This window comes from Pholcus phalangioides, unplaced genomic scaffold, assembly GCF_987345545.1.
Source record: "Pholcus phalangioides strain wild (caught in Gottingen) unplaced genomic scaffold, Ppha-v1.0 ptg000007l_1, whole genome shotgun sequence".
NCBI lineage: Eukaryota > Metazoa > Arthropoda > Arachnida > Araneae > Pholcidae > Pholcus > Pholcus phalangioides.
This window is the reverse complement of record NW_028301600.1, coordinates 23322757-23343756: the sequence shown is the minus strand read 5'-3', so window position 1 is coordinate 23343756 and position 21000 is coordinate 23322757. Positions and strand designations below refer to the sequence as shown.

The 21000-nt window shown below is 34.6% G+C and overlaps 1 protein-coding gene across 1 annotated transcript; it reads left to right on the top strand.

Annotated features, from left to right (window-relative positions):
* The first annotated feature begins 1260 nt into the window (after positions 1 to 1260).
* Arl6IP1 (ADP-ribosylation factor-like 6 interacting protein 1) lies at positions 1261 to 20328 on the top strand. The gene is made up of 6 exons (XM_089232864.1): positions 1261 to 1454; positions 6374 to 6504; positions 16067 to 16186; positions 16690 to 16807; positions 19864 to 19948; positions 20218 to 20328. Exons 1-6 carry the CDS (start codon positions 1398 to 1400, stop codon positions 20319 to 20321), a joined length of 615 nt encoding a protein of 204 aa, XP_089088990.1. The 5' UTR covers positions 1261 to 1397; the 3' UTR covers positions 20322 to 20328.
* The last annotated feature ends 672 nt before the right edge of the window (positions 20329 to 21000 follow it).

Genomic DNA, 21000 nt, shown 5'->3' with positions numbered 1-21000 from the left:
GTTGAGTTCAGTTACAACAAAATCGGATATACTGAAATATCGGTTAATACGATTTTCTCTTCCAACTTCGTGAACCTTAACCCATGAAACGTGCCATGATAAATTAGTTTTGTTTTTAGCGTCATCTATCTTTAACTTCAAATGACACTTTATGATTTTACACGTATGGTATTACGTTTCGGTGATATCTTTTCACTTCCTGTCGTGTATCTTTTATCGAAAAATCAATTTCTCAAAAATTTACAGAATACTTGATTATTTTGAGAAGTCACGTCCACTAATAAAATAATCGGATATAGTGAAATATCGCTTAATATGATGTCTTTATTGTCTTCATGAGCATGAAACATTGAAAAACATTTAAAAACTTGATGTCCGTCGAAAACGTATTTCGTACTGCTTTATTTATTATCTTTTGAAAGTACTAACCAGGGTTGAACAAATCTACTATTGTTCCACATGCCCGGAAGCCCGGGACATGTAAAAATTTTGACCGGGCATACATTTTTTGTATGCTTATACGCTATAAGAATATGTATTCCTAATCTTTAACGGTGAAATTTTCAGAATGACGAGAGGCGTACAGGGGCATACTGTGGAAAAAATTGTATTCTTGACACCCCCTAGTGACCATTTTTTCTCTTCACTGGTGGGCCAAATAAAGAGGCTAGTGGGGCAAAATCCTCACCAGTTAACATGTAAAAAAAATACTTGCTTGACAATCCTAGCCCAATCTTGATGTTTTACTCGTTTTGGTGTCACTATGTAGAAGTAGCGTGATAATATTTTTGTATCATTGTAAGTTGGCGATTTTGCACTGTAATGCGCAACAAAATGAGGTTTTGAAAATGTTCCGATGTTGTCCCGGATTTTATTTATGGATTCCGTGCATGGCCAACACCTACTAGAGTGTTTTCTAGTGGGTGTTGGCATGGCCCCCCACAAGGATGGGGCTGACTGTGCTCCAGCCCTGGAGCGCGGGACAATTGCCATTATTTTTGTTTTTTTATGCCATAAATTCACTGCAGAAGGGCCCGTGAAAAGTCTGGCTTGGGAGCCCGCCAAAGATTTCAGCCTAGGGGCCCTGCTTCAGGATGAAAGGGCCATGATTCCGTGTTATGTCCCTGTCTTTGAAAACGAATTTCCAGGATTTCATGGTAATTATGAATGAAAGAAATCGGTACTGTCTCTTTCACAACTGGACGTATGGTCAGCCTGAATCGAGTAATGCTGTGATTGATATTTTATCAAGTAAAAAAATGGCAACATCCACGCTTGTTTGGCTCCTCTACGCCGCCGAAATTGTGATGTAGATTTGGTCGAATTCGAATCTTCGATTGTTTTGAGTTATTAAAGTCGCAGAATTGTTTAACAACAGCCCCTGTTTACAAGACATTATGGCAGAGTCAGAGCTTCGCGATTCGACATCTCACGCCGAAGAGATATCAGATGAGGTATTTCTTAAACTCAACATTCCTCAATATATATATATATCAATCGATTGTTGAACTATTCCTTTATCTTTGTATAATCGATCCATGCATTGCATTTTCTTCAGTTCGCTAATTGAATAAAGTTTAGTGTAATTGGATTCTCGTTAAACTATTTAAACCGCCAACATAGTTTTTATTTGCAAAGATATCAGATAAAAATTGATTCAAAAAAATTCCGGTTTTTTATGGTATGTAAAAGAGTTCAATGAGTAGTCGACGCCGCTTATTGAAATCACTGGTAATGTTATCATACGGGTATTTTTATCACTTTTCCGGAAAACTTTTCCAAGAACGGAACGGACCATAGGAACCCATATAGGAGGGTAGAAGTTGTTCTCTCTTGCCTCAGTTATTGACAAACATTTCCTTACTTAACCCTTAACTGGCGTTGTGAAACTTCTGTGAGTAACTGGCATCGTGGGGTCATTGTGACCCCAGCAAGACGCCATTTCGATCTTACCATTCTGGCTGTCAGACAAAAAAAGACTCAAGTGGTTACAAAAACTTTGATCAATGATATAGATCAGCAGTTCCCAACCAGGTCCCCGTTAAAAAGTCTCGCCACAGAGAGTAACAGACCTACAAACAGTACAAATATTCAGTCACGACACATCACTCACTTCACTTCTGAGATATAGATGGCAGCACTGAAAAATCATACACAACACTAGATACACACTCAGACTGTTAGGTACACACAATTACACTTCCGGCACAACTCACTAGGTAGAAAATTGCCTATGGCGATAGACCTGAGTTTTGCTCGGTTTGGAAAAAAAAAAAAAAAAAAAAAGTTCCCAACCAGGGGTGTGCGAGCGGCTATTAGGGGGTACGCGAAAAGAAAATGGTAATGGCATCCACCCATCTAAAAAAACAGCAAAATGATTTAAAAAGATTAAAAATCATTTTTAAAAGTAGGTAGAGGTTTTTAGGAATAGCTTCGGTATAGGGGACAGTGCTCATATAATGAGTTTAATACCTCTGTCAAATACTACGGTGTCTTGAAGAATACAGGACATGTCAGATGATGTGGAGAGCACAGTCATAAGTCACGTCAAAGGTTGAGATTTTTTTTCTATCCAAGTCGATGAAAGTACCGATGTTGCGCAATATCCTCTGCTACTTGTAATTGTTAAGTAATTGAAAGGCAATTCAAAGTAAATCTTTTTGTCACCCATTGGAGGGGTTTAAGACTTATTTGAATCAATTAATCATTATTTCGTTGAAAAGGGAATTCAGTGAATCAAAATGCATTGGGATCACCACAGATGGAGGAAAATCCACGGAAGGTTGCTACTCAGGCCTTTGTGCACGCCTAGCAGAATTCGCTCCCACAATGAAATGGACTCGCTGCTTTATTCACAGACATCCCTGCATCGAAACCGTTACCTCCAAATTTGCTTGATTCCAAAACGTTCTTGATTAAGCGGTCAAGGTTGTCAACTGTATCAAGGTGAATCCTACTAACTACAGGTTGTTTAAATTGGTGTGTGAAGACATGGACAGCCTTCACAACGCTTTGCTTTTGCACACCGAAGTTAGGTGGTTGTCCCGGGGTAAAGTCCTGACATGGCTGTTTGAGTTTCGGCACAAGGTAGCCTTTTTTAAAAAGTGTTTGCAACACTTTACGATTTCTTGTCACAAGTCGAGTTAAATTTAACAGTCGGTCACTTGGAAGGATTAAAATCCTCATTTGAAAAATATTTTTCAGAGGCAGAAATGGGTGATCAGTGAACATCTAATCCTTTTAAAGAAGACTATTTTAAACAGGCTTTGTTGTCGATTCCAGAAAAGAAGAAATCGCTAGAGCTCGCATCAGATACCCCTCTAGAGATCCTCTTCAACGGCGGCGGAATGGTGAACTTAATCAGTTTTTGGGCTTGCCGCGGTGACGAATTCGTTGAACTCTCTAGAATAGCCATGTTTTTGTTGTCGTTTGTTAGCATGGAGCTTGTTGAATGGGCGTTTCCTTCATATAAAATTACTTAAAAAATAAATATCTAAGCAAATTGAACGCAGCTCCGGATTTGAGTTTTTATTTATCCTTTTTTGAGTTTAATTTTTCAAAACTTTGCAATTCAATACAGTCCCAAACATCACATTTTTTCCCAATCTTTGTGTTAATTTGTTTTCTTACTTGAAAAATAAAAATGCTAAATAATGAAAACATAGACCATTTAATTTAATTCAACAATGTACCTTTTTTTTTAGTTTTCGAAATCTGTAATGAGTGAAACAGATTGGGGGGTGAAGTCTGGAGGATTCGGAAGCCGGGGGTACACGGAAAGGAACCAAGTCAGCTGGGCATACACGGACTGGGAAAGGTTGGGAACCGCTGATATAGAGAGAAGAAGTAAAATACCACACATCATAAATTTGTTAAACGTGCAAACAACTAGCATCGCTTCTCTGCCTTTTGGCTAAGATCAAAATGTAAACAACTAGCTTGAAAGGTACTGAAAATAAGATGACCCAGATGCAATTCTTTCTGAAGGGGTAGCAAGATGAATGCGTGGAGTTAAAATGACCCCACCAATGTGCCAGTTAAGGATTAACGATCGTCAGTAGTATTTGCTGTATTCCATGTATGTGTGGAGCTGCTTTTGCAATGGCCTATCTATAGTGAATGCAAATGTATAAAAAAAAGCCCTTTGGTTCTTGATCAGTTTCTTTCAGTTGATCAGATTCAAATTTCTTTTTCCCGAGAGGCTTTTTCTCATGGGATCTATGAAACGTATTGTACATTATAAAAAGTATTATAATTTCATGATATACATCAGAGTATCTCGATTTAAATCACATGATTTTTTTAATCTTGTATGATGTAATACAAGTAAATAAGAGATAATAAGATTCATATTTTAATTATTTACATACATTAATTAATATTTAAAGAAATATGATAAAGATATTTGACTGTAAACGTGAGAATGACCCAACTATGTGCTTTTGGATTTTTTTTATTAAGTACAAATTTCAATTTTGTTTTAAACATAGAATGATTTGTTCTTAAGTTTCATTGGTATGATGAATGGGATTTTTAGTTGTTTAGTATGTCAATGTGCGTTTTTTTAAGCAAAATTTTTAGTTTAATATTGTCTATAAGTCAAAATGCAATAACTATTTAATACCTCTAATAAGTTAACATTTCAAACTTTGAATTAAAAATATGTGATTAAATATTGAATTTGAATAAAAAATCAAATTTATTAGATTTTTTGGAAAAAAATCATGATTTTTATTAACCCTGTACTTGATAAAGGATAAAATTAGCAGAAATTCTATAATTCCCCCCCCCCCCATGAATATAGGTAAATTTTTGTTCCATATAGGACTATGCACCTATTTTATTTACCAATTTCATTTAATTTCAGTTGATAAGGCATAATATGATCAGTCATATTTTTAGATACATACATAAACATACATATTTAAAAAAAATCAAACATTTAAACATAAAAAAAATTGAAAAAAAAATCATGATTTTTATCAAACCTGATATACATTAGAAAATTCCATGCTAACGCCTCGTAATCGCTGAATAAAAACTTCAGAGTTTTAGCTTAAAGGAGGGAAAAGTCCTGCATTAGAAATATTACAAAAAATGGAATGATTGAACATTATGCAATCAATAGTGTAAGAAAGAAAAACACAGTTGTGTCCAGTATTACTAGTATCAGTTTACCATATGTGCTTCTCGACTAAACTGGATGTATGGTCAACACACATGCAAGCAGGATTTTTTTGGGTATAATTATCATTCTGTTATTGTTATCTCTTAGTCCTGAGGTGATCACATTAAAGCGGCATGTGGGCTGTATTTTTTTAAACATTTGGAAACTTAAGTTAATATTAACTTTTTTGGACAGAATTTTGAAATTTGACATTTTTGGAGCATTTTTCCCACATGTCGATTAAAATTTGCCTAAACTTCAATTTTGATGTAAATAAAAATTTTGTGTTTCTGTACCGCTGAATATATAAATTTACGTAAATCAATTTTAGTTTCTTTTTACTGTTACTCGTGAACATGCTACATGGGTTCAAAAATGCATGTTCCTTTTATGGAAAATTGACATTTCAATAGAGTAGGATTCGTGGCCAGTATCTGATGTGTGTTGGCTGCTTCAGTTTTTTGTTTGAACCACTTTATTTATCAGAAGTCATCACGTGCTCGAGATGAATTCTGAATAAGATGAGATTTCAAACTGAAGAATGGGCTGTTTGGGTTGTATTATTTATGTTAGGCACATTTTTTCCCTTTTACACTTGGGCTTGACAAACCAAAAAATTATTTATGTGCCAGCCCAATTTCTTAGGAGCCAAGCATGGTATTTTTCTCAAGAAAACTGTCCTAAATAGGCCTAATGTTTTCTTTTATTTTTCCCATGTTAAAAGACGTAGCATAATGAAATCAGGGCCCTAGGGCATCCGTCCCCCGGAAAGTGAAAGGACGTGGATTCAATTCCCTGCAGGGCAATTGAATTTTCTCTCCTTCCAAAAATATATCTTCGCATCAGCCAGCTGTTAAAAACCTTTGTATGGATAGCGGAGAGTGACATCATCCTCGAACTAACTTATTGTTCTTAAGCTGTTATGTGCTGAATATTATTCTGTAAAGGTGTCCGTGGCCTTCATCTTATTGGTGCAGGAGATCCCTGTCCTTCATCTTATTGCACAAAGGGTCAGCGGAACAGAAAACCTTAAGAAACCCTAGTCTAATTGGACAAGAGATCGTTTTTAGGATGAGATAACTTAAATGTAGAGTGATATAAATAAGAAGACTTAAGTCAGGGTATCACTGTACAAATGAAGTTCTCAAGCAATTTGATAATTCAAGTTTAAAAATCTTGAATTAATGAATTATATATCTTCCATAGGAATTGGTGAAACATTATAAAAGATGTTTGGAAAATTGGAGGGAAGTCTTGGTTCATACAAATTCTCTTCTTTTGTGGGATAAACCATATTATCCTGGAATCATCTTTGGTTATGTAACTTTCATATTTATGTAAGTATTTCAAAATTTTTGGTTTTGTATTTCCAATGGGTCTTTGAGAGGGAATCAAAATTTATTGCAATTGGGCTTGTTCAATCTATACACCTTTAACATTTTCAACACTGATTACGTACAGTTCCAGTTCATCACTACCCATTTTAAGGATAATATCATAGATTTATAGGATGAACTCTCTTGTCTGCAAACATTGCCACGGCGTAGATGATTGGTCCCAAGGTTGGCATGTAAATGCTGATTTATTTTTCTTTGTTTTTCATGCTGAGCGTTATCTTGGCATGAGCCTTCATGACAATTTGCTCGTTTTTAATTAATTAAAAATATAATTATATTCTGGATGAAGGGTCATGATGCCCTTGTTGCGTGGGGTAGTGGATCAGTGAGCTAAGCATGCCCCGCGTTAGCCATCATTACAAAATTGAAGCAAAATTGCATCCGTCTAATTGTAATACAGATGCAATAATAATTTTTTTATTATTTTCAAAAGATAAAACAAGCCAATGATGGGGCTTAATCAAATCTACCGTACATAGAATAAATGTCCTGTGTCACGTGTGTCTAAGATATCCGGCAAGGAGTGTGACGTCACTGCAAGTCTTCTGCCGTACACCAACTAAACATCTTGCTCTGTATACATATTGAGTATTCCTCAATATGTGTGCCAACAATTGCCACACCTACCTAAAATTTATTTGTGGTCTCACGCTAATGTCAGTCAATTTAATTACGTCAACTGAAAAAATATCAAGAGGAGAGTAAAAAATTGGAGGTTCGACTATTTTTCATTGCAGTTTCTATATTTTTTGGTAATACAGTATATTTGGGTCATTCTCACAAAATTGACCTAAATTGTGTCCCCAGCAATTACATCAAGTATATATTAATATAGAACTACTTCTTGGTCACTTTCTATTTATATTCCTGTCTCTGACAAGTCTCAACTATATTTATAATTCTTTCAGTAGATTTATACAAATACAAGGCCACAACAGGCAAAAATGCCCAATGTGGTGGCTGAGAAAAAGATGCCCATAATAAATATGGATATCTTATATTTCTAAAATACAGCAACCCAATTAGAAATGCAGTCATAAAACTAAGACTATATACATGATAAAATATAATACAATGCCCACATAAAATATATTTACTGTTGTCTTATTCTAAGTATGAATAGTTTCCCAATTTACCCCAACATGTTTATTGTATTTCTTTTTAAACGTGTCAATTTTGTTTGCATTTACTACCCCGGGGTAAGCTATTCCATTTATTAACAACCCTATTAGAGAAAAATTCCCTGCGGCACCACAACCTAGAATTGTTTCTTACCAATCGATACTGGTCTTCCCTTGTAAAAGCAGTTGATTGGCGGTGTATTAATAATTCCATGATCCATCCCGTTGAAAATTTTGAACACTTTGATCATATCTCTCCAACACCTGCGTTCATCAAGTCTCTCTTCATAACTCAAGTCCCATGTGCCAACAAGGACACGCGTAGTTCTTCTTTGTATCCCTTCAACCAAGTCTATGTCCCTCTGTAGGTATGGTCTCCAAAACCTTAAAGCATACTCCAATGCAGGATGAACTAAGCCTCGGAAAAGCGGAAGAATGACTTTAGGAGAACGCGAAAAGACCTTTTTGGAAATGAAACAAGCATTCTATTCGCTTTTTTGACCATCGCTGAACAATGTTCAGAAAACCAAAGATACGGAGGGAGAAACTTCAATTTTTTTTCACTTCCCACCATCTACCACAATTGCGTGACCTTGGAAAGTAGTTCTACTACCTTGAAGTATAAAGTCCTATACTGTTGTTGGTTAACCGGCGGGATACCAAAGTCCCTGAATGAATATGCCGAATTTTCCGATTTCGGTGACAGTTTTTTCTCCTGCCGGTTGTATACTGAAAATAACGGTAATTTCGCGGCTGCCAACCTGCGTTCAAAGACGGCATACATCGAAAAGGGGATTGGTTTACTCATTTAAATTACCGACATTTTCTGAAGATCATTGGGAAAAAATGGGATCTGTAAAAACTCCAGCTAAAATATTCATAGTTTTGTCATCTAGCCAATATGTGGTCGTTTGGTTATCGTCTGCGGTTGCCGATCGTGACAATTTCACATTGCGAAAATCCGGATTTGTTGAACAGGGGCAGCTCGAGGAAAAAAATTTCTACCCATGCGGAATCTGTTTTTGGCGCTACTGACGGCGTTTTTTTTTTATCAACAAAGCTTTTTTCACCCTTTCAACTCCATTTGGCACCTCTCCTAGAACGGCGTCCAATATGGCCACACGGTCCGCCACTGCATTGGTGGGGGAGGGGCATGCTCTTAACAATAGTCAAAGGAAGGAGCCTGTACTAGGAGCATGTGTGTGTGTGTGCTCATTTTATATAACTTCTATGAGAGTCCTTTTTTATATTAATGTCTTACCTTTCCAAAACATGTTGTTGGAGAGTGAAACGTTTGCACTCTTTCTTGTTTTTTGCACTCCCTCTTGTGCATTGCTGGGATGGTACATTACTCCCTCACGTATAGCTGGGATGTTGCTTAACATTGTAGTACCAACAGAACTATTAATTATGTGTGATGAATGGGTAGCACTATAATGCAAAGAATTACAAGAAGTGAAATCAGTTCAGAGAATAGATAGATATTGGGCAGACATATTCAAACTTTGTAACCTTAAAAGCAGCCCAAAGTTCAAAATTTTGCCAGTTTTGGTGAAGGCTTTTTATCTTTAGCACATGGTAACGCAGACAGTGAAAGAGAGTTCATTGTTAACAAATAAATAAAAGTCTGTTCGAACATTGAAAAATCTGTCCATCCAATGCTTTAATGGAATAAGACATACAAAATCTTATATTCAAGGGCATGAAAAATTTGAAAAAAATTTTCATTGAGATGCTGAACTTCTGAAAGCGACTCGTGATTCGTAATCTATTAACATGCTATTAGGTTGAGAAATTGTTTAAGTAAATAAGGTATTTATATTTTTCTCATTTTTCTCATTTTGCTTTTAAATTTAATAATTCCTTTAAATTCTGTGAGAAGCTCTTTTTGTTTTTAAGAAAAAACCCTTAACAAGAAAACCCTTATTATATTCTGCACTCACCTTTTTTGCTATATCAGGATGAATAAGATTTTGGTGTTCAAACAGCAGAAATTCTTGCTGCCTAGGTTTTTAGTATGCATGTTGCTTAATTTGAAAAGAGTCTAATAATTTTTATTCGTCATTTCAGTAATGCATGTTTTAGTAGTGACATAAGATAATTCAGAAAAAATTTAAATGGATTTTAATTTGTAAAAGAAATTTATTTAGAATTATTTGTTTCAATCATTTTTGGCAAAACTTTTGGCATTTAACAGAAAAAATACTCCTTATATTGCAGATATAGTTCGTTTTTAGTTCTGCTCCATTTTCAGAATTTCTCCGAAATAGATGAGGGGCGCTTGCACCCCTAAAATTACTGAGGAAAAAAAAATTTTGGTATTTCAAAATTTCTAATCTGCTTAAAATTTTATCGTATATTATAAATTCTCACACAGAATCTGTTAATACATTAATTCAACTCATTTATTCTCCCCTAAAATTTTCTTAGCTTCAGTTGCATAAATTCAGTTTTAAAGAGTATTTTCAATCATAGAGCTGGCAGGACTTGATACCCAAGACATTGTTTTGCACGTTTAGATACAGCTTCAATTGGAAAAACATTATATTATATAAATGCTATAAAACTTAGTTATTCTTACTTTTGCACTAAGAATAAGTTACAGGAGTTTCTTAGCCAGCACTGCTAAATTAAAAGGCACTTTAGCCCTACAATTTAGTATTTTGATTGCTGGGTAGCCTATATTCTAATTTTATGCACAATAAGTGTATTGTTTTAAGTATCACAGTGATTATCTAGATAATTGAATAACAGAAATCAACATTACATACAATGAAATTATATAGAATAAAATTTTAAATACACAACTATCTGTTATAAAAAGAATACAGCAGATGTTAATATCCATGGACATGTATAAGCAGTTGAAGAAATTTTGGAAGGTCAAGAATCATCTTGAATTGAATAATATCATATCGTATTCCATAGTTTTTCCTTCAGCTTTTATGCAAATTATATATTTTATAAGAAAAAATCATATATATTGTCCAAAACAATTCTTTAGGGAGTAGAAAATTATTTTACAATCATATTAAGTCTTTGTTTAGTCTTTGTATAACATGCAGACAAAAAATGTGATCCCAAGTAAGGAGCAAATGTCCTTTAGGCCTAAATTGAATTGGTGGATCCTACTTTTTAGAATTTGCTTAAATTTGCATTTCTTGAGAAAATGTCCTGGCTGTCCCCAGCCAATTTTTCAAATTTTAGTGATAACTTTAGGCTATATCTTAAAACAAAAAAAAAAATTTTTATTTTCAATAATATATTTTTAGGACCAGTATACTTTCATTCTTAATTTTTTTTATAATGTTAAATATTTTTTATCTATCTTTATAGCCCGCTGAAAATTTTCCCCAGCTTTTTTTTCTATTTGTGACACATAGGTGGCAACTGGTATTGTAAAACTTGAACCAATCAAATTTTGTGTTGAAAAGGTTGAGAAGAATGTGGCAATCACAGGGGTGGGAACTCTGAGCCGCACTGTGCCAAAATTAACATCTTATGCCATCCTGCTCCAATAGTGTATTTTTGTATTTTTCTTCACCAAATAGCCAAAATAACGAATTTTGCTTCAGTATACCCGGAATTTTGAAAAGAACGGCAAAAAAAATTTTGTTTCTGCTTGCCGCAAAATGATTCTTTCCGAGAAGATAGTGTTTTATTCCTCTGTACTTAAACTATTGCCTTATTTAAACTATCCGCCTATCTGGCTTTCCATCGCAAAATCCTGATAATATCTGTGATCGTAAAACAGAAGGTGGTTTGCAATGGTCTTTCAGCTTTAAAGCGCAAGTGTAAGTCAGTTTCCGTTTTCAAAAAAGAAAAAAGTCACCACTGGAAGCAGCAGAAATTACTATAGTCGATCGCATTGCGTCAAATCCCGATGTTTCGTGAAAAAAAATGTTCATTCTGGGAGTAAAAGAGCATGTCCACAGAATTACGAATGCTAATTTAGAAACTAATAAGGAACCAAATAACCAGCGTTAAATCGCCAATCTCGCCAAATAACGAGTGCTGAATCACTAAACATAGTTTTGATTCTTCCGAAATTCTCTCTCATTTTACATCAATTTCTTTCCGAGTACAAAAAAATTGAAAACTTATAGAAAATTCTTAGCCCATATAAACTGCTGCTGTTCGAAACAGCAAATAGTGCCCTCAGTAAGCAAAAGTCACCTTCAATAGACGTGTGAAAAATTTTATGACAGTCGCTCTTTCAAACAAGCCTGAAACATCAAAAACAAAAAAACAAGCTGATGAAAAGATGTTTGATAACAAAAGACAGTAGTTTTATTTTGAAAAGGGGTGGGGGTTAATGAAAATATTCTTGTAAGTTAATTTTGCTGCTTTTCAGTTTATAAGTAACTGCTCCCGAATCCTGAATTTTGCTGCTCCAGAACTGCTCGGAAATGGACTTTTGTCACTTCCCACCCCTACAATCACTTAAACTTGCTTTCAAATAAATTAGAATTGGAAACTGCTTCAACAAATTAGATTTATTCAGAAAAAAGAGGTGGTTGCTTTTTTTAAATGTCTTTTTCCTGATTACTTTTTAGTGAGAAATGTGTAATTGGAAATTATTTTCACATTACCACATCAGAGTAATAAAATAATAAATCTATTTCTGAAAAGCACATGTTTTCAACATGCTTAGTTTTATCAGTGTTTCAAAACATAAAAAAGTCTTTTTCCTGGCATTAGGCAACAAGAAGGAAGGTTTGATCTTAAGTTGGGGTGAGGGGGGGGGGGATAAAATTTTTAAAAAATCCAAATTTCTTGACTGGAACATCAAGTTGAAGTAATCTGAAGACTTGGCTTTTTGAGAGTACCTCTTGGGCTTTAGCAAAACAAAAACAAATTTGAAATCTGTTGTCCCCATAAAAGTGATGAAAGAGCAAGAAATGCAAATGAAAAAGAAATAAAAATGTAATTGACAAAAAGATTATCCACAGTGTCTTGTCCAAGTTGAAAATGAGCAACCAAAACAGATGGAACATGTTGTGAGTGTTGAACACAAATGTCAAATTAAGTAGTAAAACAGGTAGAAGGCCACTTCAGATTTGTGTATCTCTCTTATGTCATGATTAAATTAATTTTTCTCACCAATAATTTTGAACAAACTTCACTGCTGACTATATTTCATGTATGAGCAGGATAAGAATTTTTTTTTTTTTTTTTTTGGTTGATATTTATTTTTGATGATTTTTTATTCATTTTTTCCCAATTTCTTGAGAATGACCCATATATATTCAACCTTTTGCTGTCCTGTATCGAGGTAGAATCAACATGAGGAAAAACTGATACTTCCTTGTTATAACAAACTCTTACAATCACGAGAACGTGCCTGTGAATTTGACTTCTTAGTAAAACTTGTAAGCTATTTAAAAAATGCAATAGGTGTCATCTGGGGGGGGGGGGGTCCTTCCTCTTTGCAGGGAAGGCAATGGGTATAAATTATGAACTGTGCTAACTACATATGTATTCGGCGCTAGTACATAAAATATTGATTCGAGCATGTGAATTTTTGGAGATTTTTGTCCAGTCCTGGAGCAACTAGTTCCTGGTGTTATTTCTACTACCATTTTCAGATACCCGATAGCAATAATGTCTTGTACCAGAGTACGATAATCAGTGATATATCTGCAGCTGTTTTTCTAATGCATGAATATATAGATTTCGCAAAATCACTGCTCCTGGTATACAGTATTAACATGACATTGCTTCGAAGATCTCAAAAAGTATACAGTAGACTCTCACTAATCAGGCGCATATAAGACTGTGGTTATTATGAAGTACTGAAATCACCAGATTACCGGAAGGTAGTTGAAAAAAAATTAAATGTGCTGCAAATTTCTATGCATAGATATGAACAAGGCGTGATTTCCTCATGGGCAGGGGGGATTTGCCCCCGGGTATCATAATTTTGGGGACCCGGAAGTTGAAACATATATTCATTGACTAATGAAACACCTTTGACTTAAGTTGCAAGAATCCCATGATTTCTGCTTTCTCCATGGCTCCTCATATTAAAGTCGGGTCCTGGAGAGGCTGTAATAGGTTTTACACTTCCAGACACTAAGGGAGTCAGCCCAAAAATGCCACATTGCTGGTCGGGCCAGAATAGTGCACAGCTAGTTTATGGAGACAACTGTATTACTTAATACTGTATAAACAAATAATAGTAGTAGTTTATATTGTATGAACACAAAGAAGAAATATGTATTCAAAAATCAAATATTAAGGAAAAGAAAATATCTAGAAAAATATTGACCACTTGATGAAAAACCTACTCCACTTATAGGGTATGAAGATATCAGTATTGAAGTGGTAGAGAAGCAATGATAGTACAAAACGAACACACATGCTTCTGGAAGAAGTTATAAGCTTTGCGACAACCGCAGTCCATGTATATTCTAAGCCCTCTTTTTTCCTTAGTCAAAAACTTGCTTTTATCAGTTGTATAGTGTATGCTTAATTGTGTCTATCTTTGATTGTATGTACACAGCCATCAAGTGCATATGGGGGGAAAGAGATGAAGGCGTCAGTTATTTTCTTGGAATAATTTCTGCCATATATATATTGTGCTCTCTGAAGCCGCTCACCCCTTGGGAAAAATGATGCCATTTTGACATCAGACCATGCAGACGGGTAAAAGAATTATCTACTGATTTGATCTAGAATGTCTGTCAGTGGGTCCAACATTTTCAATAGGTCACCGCACCTCACCTTATCCTTCGAGTGCATGCCTGTGAAAAGCTATAGGAGCTCATGGTGTAACTAAAAAAGAAGCCTAAACCCACCCCTCTCCCCCCTCCCCTTCTAAGCACATATTGACCCTCAGTAAAAACAACATAGAACGACAGTGAAAATTTCAGAACTTGTTTTTTTTTTGTCACAATTTTTGAAGAAGTCTTTGAAGCGTAGTCTTGTCAGTCATTTTTAATAAGATGGACACCAATTTTGGCAGAATTTGATTGGGGGAGCATTCGCTCCCTCTGCTCCCCCCCCCCCCCCCGGCTACGCCACTGGGCTTCAGTGAAGGGGACCTCCAGATAAACCTGACTTTTTTTTTTTCCAGGTGAAAGCCACAAACCATTGTTTACCATGCAAAATGGTTGTCCTCCATTCCTGCTTTTAAAGTAGATTTTTCTGCTTTTTGTTCTAGAATTATTTTACAATTCTTAATAATGCCAGATAACTTAATTCTTAAAACCGCACTTATTGTGGTGAGCCATCATCACTTATCCTGTAAAGATGATGTACAATGAGATTATTTTTATTAAGAAATTTATTTTGAAGGTGTTTTTGGTACTGCACAGGGACCAGACAAGTGAGAAGCCAAATTTTTCTTTCGCTTTCATTTGACTATTCTGGAACAAATACTGGGTGAGAAAACCAAAATGCACACTTGCCCCTTTGTGACAGAGTACAGTCTTGGTCATGTGACCCATTGCAATCGCACAAGGTGCCGTTCAAGAGGGGTGCTAAATACGATGTGAATGGGTGAAAAAAGTTTCATTGACCCAAAAGAAAATTATTTCTGTCCACTCTGGAGGGGTGCCAAATCTGAGATAGAAAAGTTTTTTGTTAGGAATTGTTGGGATAAGTTGCATGTCCCACAAGGGTAGGGCTGACAGGGCTCCAGTTTGAGAGCCCAGGAGTAAATCCTTATCATTTTTTTTTCAAACTATAAATTAACTGTAGAAGAGCCCCGTAAAAAATCAAGCTTGGGGAGCCTGCGAAAGATTCCAGCCTAGGGAGGCCCTGACGCAGGATGTTGGGGCTATGGGGGGGGGGGGGATTGGCAGAGGCATAAAAAAAATGTCCCGCACGGGTAGAGATTTTGTCCCCAGCCGCCCCTGATAGCTTAAATTCTTGTTTTCATTTCTGGTATTACAGTCCCTGTCCATTTTCTCAACATTTCTGTTGTCAAGGTATGACTCAAAAGCGTGATGTCATGTGAATTTTTACTGTATTAAATTTTGGCATCTTAACTAAAGTCTGTGGGGGCTACTCCTTACAACCTGCCGCCTGGGTGCGCTGCACCCCTTGCATGCTTGCTTAAGCCGCCCCTGATTGTTATTTATTATTAACCCTAAAAATTCTTTTCCAGATGATCAAGTCCACTGTGTAAAATTTATAGCTTAACCATGAACGGTTTAACTGCATTCTATTATACTTTCCCCAGTTGCTGTGTTAAATTCTCATTTCTGGGTGTCTGAGTTTAATCTCAGTGATTCACATGTGCCTTAAACTGGAGATTATTTTTTTGGAAGAGGGCAGCAATACACTCTGGTTGGAGTTAATTTTTTTCTTCTCACAAATATGATGAAAATGCAAGTTGCGTTATTTTTCAATTTATATACATTTTTTAATTTTAGTATTTTATGGTATTTCGAGCCATCAATACTGACAGTTGTATCACTTATTGGAGCTGTGGCTTTCATTCTCGACTATGCTGTTCCTGCTCTTAGTAGCAGTGTATTTGATCCAAATAAATGGTATGTGCATATCTTTTTTTAAGGAAATTGTTTTTATTTTTAGTTTATTGAATCACTCTGTATACTTTGCATGCCAATGCTTCATCAATTTGCAATTAGAAATCTGTGTTTACTATATTTTTAACATGTAAAATTGGCTAGGTCTGTTTGTCCTTTTGTGTATATCATATCTAGTTTTCTTTTTGAGCTAGTATTCAATTAAATAATGGCATCCCCTTTTTTTTCCAAAAGTATGCAAATCAAATGAACACCAGCATTGCTGCCATGATGTTTGAGCGTTAGTGAAAATTGAGCAGTTATTTATTCAATCACCCAGTAGACACTAAAATGAATGTCAAAACATTAATCTCAATAGTTAGATAATTTGCTACAATTTATGAACACCAAGCTTCTCCTGTAAAACAATCTTTTTAAAACAGAAAACTTATAAGAATTAATTCATAATTAATGTTATGCAGTTGATTATTCACAAAGTTATGACATGAGTTTTGTTATTGTTATAGGACTGGTGTTCAAGAGCGGAAATATGAAGAAATTTGTCAAAATTTAGTTTGTGGCAAGAAAACTGTACAAGATGCATATCAATACATCATCAACCTAAGGGAAACAAAACCAAAAATGGTTTGAGTGCATTTGAAATTTGTTTTGTTTTTAATACGAACATCTTTTAAACAAACTCATTTATTAAAACTTATTGGTAATTCCGTAAATAAATCTTCACTAAAATAATTCTTATTTCACACTGACTTACGCCAGTATGTCATTGTATATAGGTATTAAGTGTATAACTACACCCCATCCCGTCAACATGCATGCAAATTTATTTACCTTTTTGCTATTCAGTTCTACGTTTAAACAGACTTTTGGCTCCAAATTTGGATGATATAAAATTTAAGTACCAGAGATACATCTAAAACTGTGGTATCTTTGTTAACATTGAGGATGTAGAGGCAGAAAAGAATTGGCAGGTTTTCCATTCCCCCCCCCCCCCTACTTTCCTCTATGCATGTAATATTATGGGGTTTTTTTAATTTTTCAAACCGTAATGAGGAAGAAAAGAAAAACAATGATACTGCCGGTAAAGAGAATTTTTTCTTTAAATCAATTTGCTTACACACCTGTCAACTTTCCAGATTTAGGAGGAAACTCCAGATTTTTTTTACCCTTCCTCCCAACTTTCCTGAATTTTCAGAAATTTTCTATTTTATCTAAAAATTAGATTTTCCCTCAATTTCAGCAGAGAAAATACAAGCGTTAACATTTTTATTACACAAAATTACAAGCGTATGTCATTTTTGGCAGACACTTTGCAGGTGTGTACGCCAGATTGTAAATGCAAAAATTGTGCATCTCTTGACAGGCGATTTTTTTTCTGCTACGAAATGGGTTCCTCCATGAAACAGCGCTTGACTGACAACTAGTTGTGCATTCATAGATATAATATAACTACTAGATTGAGCATGCAAGGTTGCTTTGTATTTCCTGCAGCTAACCACGTTACGAGTGGGTACTTTTACTAGTGAAAAGAAGAAATTCCTTGTTATTTCAATGACCACTTGGGTGGATTGCTTGAAAAATCTTCTGAAACTACAAAATACCAATGTGTTGTTGAGAATGATTAAAGATTTAACAAAGGGGTGGTAATAATGCCTTTCATGTGAAAGCCTCATTTTTCATTTTTCTTGAATATATATTAATTTTTAGTCAATTGAATGTTTCACTATTACTCTTTTCACTCAATATTTTGTTTCTGCAAGAGTATGTTCCTCGCCTTCTAATAGTAAGAAATGCATCATTATTGGAAATAAAACTGGGGACATTCCAGATAGCTTGAAAATTGAGCGGCAAATGTTTTACATTGTTATATGCTGCTCAGAGGAGTATTCAGGACCTACCTGGGGGGAGCACTTTTCTTTGTTTTTTTTTAATCGGGGCTATGGCAACTGGGAAGGAGCTTCTCTTCTCCCCCCCCCCCCCCCCCCCAAGGATCACCAGGTTTTTGGACCCCAAAAGTTGGCATGTCTGTGTGCTTATAGGGTTACCAATGAAGTGTCTTGATAAGAAGGGAAAGCTCAAATGTGTGCATTTTTTCTGTCTGACTAGATATATTTGCCTTGTACATGAAGGTGTTCATGATATGGCCTCACAACAAAAGTAAATATAACAGTTCTTCAAACACTAAGGAGTATGAATAATTCATTCAATCAATGGCACACTGTCATTGATTACGTTTAGTGCCATATTTCTTTTAGAGAAAAAGCAATTTTTTGTATTGCTGCCTCAAGACATTCTTACAATGGAATAAGAACATTGTACTATGAAGAAGAAAAACTTTGTCAAGTATATTGGCTTGAGAATAAAAGTTCATTATCAGAAATTATTAGAAAGTGTTGGCTTGTTTTAGATTTAGTCATGGGTAGTCTCATTGTTTTGAATGCATACAGTGAAATCTCTCTATCTCGAAACTGACAGGACCAAAAATAATTTTGAGATATTTTTTTGTGAAATAGGGTACTTTTTTAGTATGAAAGGAGAAAAAAAATACCAAAAATGGTAAAAAATTTGATAAAAAACTAAAAATCATACTATATTTTACCACATACCAATAAAAATTATTGGTTAAGTTACACGATCAATGTTTAATCGCATGTGCAAATATACTAAAATATGTTCAAATTTGTTTTGTTCAATTCAATTTTATTTACATACCTTATTTAAAATAAGCTTAGATTTATGCATGTTTTCTGCTCTTTGAGCCTTCAAAATTTCATCTATAATAGCAAGAGGTAAAAATATTTTGGGCCTTGTCTTCTAATTTTGCTCAAAAAAATGCAGCATTTTTACAGCATGTGTTTAAAAATTGTTCACTGTTACTTTTTTAAATTCCTCTGTAGCATCTTCTACTGTATTTTTTGTTAACCAAGTCAGCCATACATTCTGCAATAATTTCGGTATCGGTCAAGGCGCTACAAGTTTTTAGTGAAGTTGTCCATTTCCACAAAATCAGAAAATGAAATTTTTAACTTCAAGTGTTTTTTAATACTGCATAATGTTTTGAAATTTCATTTTCAAAATTGTTCTGAGAATCATTGCAATTCAAGTGAACCACTAGATCTGACCCTTCCTTACTGAAAGACTGATTCCAAACCTGCAGCTTTCTTAAAGCAATTTTGAATTGTCTGTTGCCTTGACTTTTTGTCATGCTGAAGCAATGGCTGCCGAGCCATCCAAGTGGCGTCCACCCCATGTCAATCATATTATCCCCTATGATTGGCAAGATCCATGAATGCAATGGGCTGAAATGCGGATAATCTTATCAGTTTCTTTCACCTCCAGAGAAAAGCCAGATTTGCTCAAAGAAAACAGAATTTCCGTGGTTTTTTAAAAATTATTATTGGGCTTAGCCTTCAAGTTTTTTGAAAATTACTTCGAGAAAGCGAGGTGAAAATGCATTAATTTAGTACACTAAATCCAAGGAATTTTTCATTTTTCAAGATAAAAACTCTATTTGAAAAAGAGAGGTTTGACTGTATATCCATGTAAAATACTAAGTATTTTGTGTTATAAAATGAAAGTTATTGCTTTGATGTAATTCAGACAAATTTTATTCAGTAAATAGGCCTATTTTTAACTGATATAGTAGCAATTTTTTTCACTGACTTTCTTGCATTTTTCAGTATTTTTCATCTGTGGTGATTTCTTTGCTTTTTGTTGCTTGGATTGGAAATATAGTTGATAATTTATTTTTGATGTACTTGATTGGTAAGTATTGTATTATTTCCCATGCTTATGTATCAGTTTGATTTGAACTGGTTGCGATATAGTACCTTTTTTCAGTTTCACACAATTAAGTTTTTATGTCCCTCCAATATTTTTATTCTGAAGAAATTTAAACGCAAGGAAAAGAAATTCCTGAAGATTTTGATTGTTTTAGTTTATGAACTAAATCCAAATAAAGTGTTTCTTTTGTTTAAAGCGTTTGGTTTTTTCAGCTGCTATGTTTTCATTAAAACTGTCTATATTTTTTACAGTTATTATTGGATCGTTGTCACCTGGCATCATACACCATGGCATTTTCCAAGAGCAAATTGCATCAATTAAATGTATATTTGCACAAAAATTAAAGCATTTGTGAAGACTTATTTTTCTTCTATTTCAATGCTGATGTGTTTAAATGTTTTTCATCTCATGAATTGTGTAGTTAATATTTATTTCAATACTTTTCTTCTCATTTGCACAGTGAGTGTAAAATAAGGATAGTGCATAATTTCTCAACCGTCCACATGTATATTTAATCTTTACCTAAATTTTTGTCATAGGTAAAATCGTAACAATTCCTCTCAATTTCTTTTTAGCAATTAGGTGATTGGGTTGCTTCATATACATTGCTTCATTTTCTATGACTGGGTTTGAAGTTCTATTACTTAATATCTTCTATTGCTTTTTTGTTGATTCATTTATTGTGTGCTAGTTTTTTGTAAAATTTGATTATGGTAGTTGTCATAATAAAAGTGCTGAATATGTAGCATTTTAAATTACAAGAATTCTTAAGTTTTCAAATGTGTCTAGCTGTACTTATTTAAAGCAGAATTATAAGTAAAATCTTACATTGCATAGAACCAAAAGATCCTTCTAACAGTAAACATTCCTTTTTGTTTGTTTTGACTGTGAGATTTTTAATTAGTTGAAACTGAACATATCTTGGCAGGGGGAAAAAAGGAAATAAAAATCAAAGCCATTCAGTAAATTATAAAACAAAAGAGTAATTCAGTAATTTTTGGAAAATTTACCTTAATACATTTAAGTGTGACTGG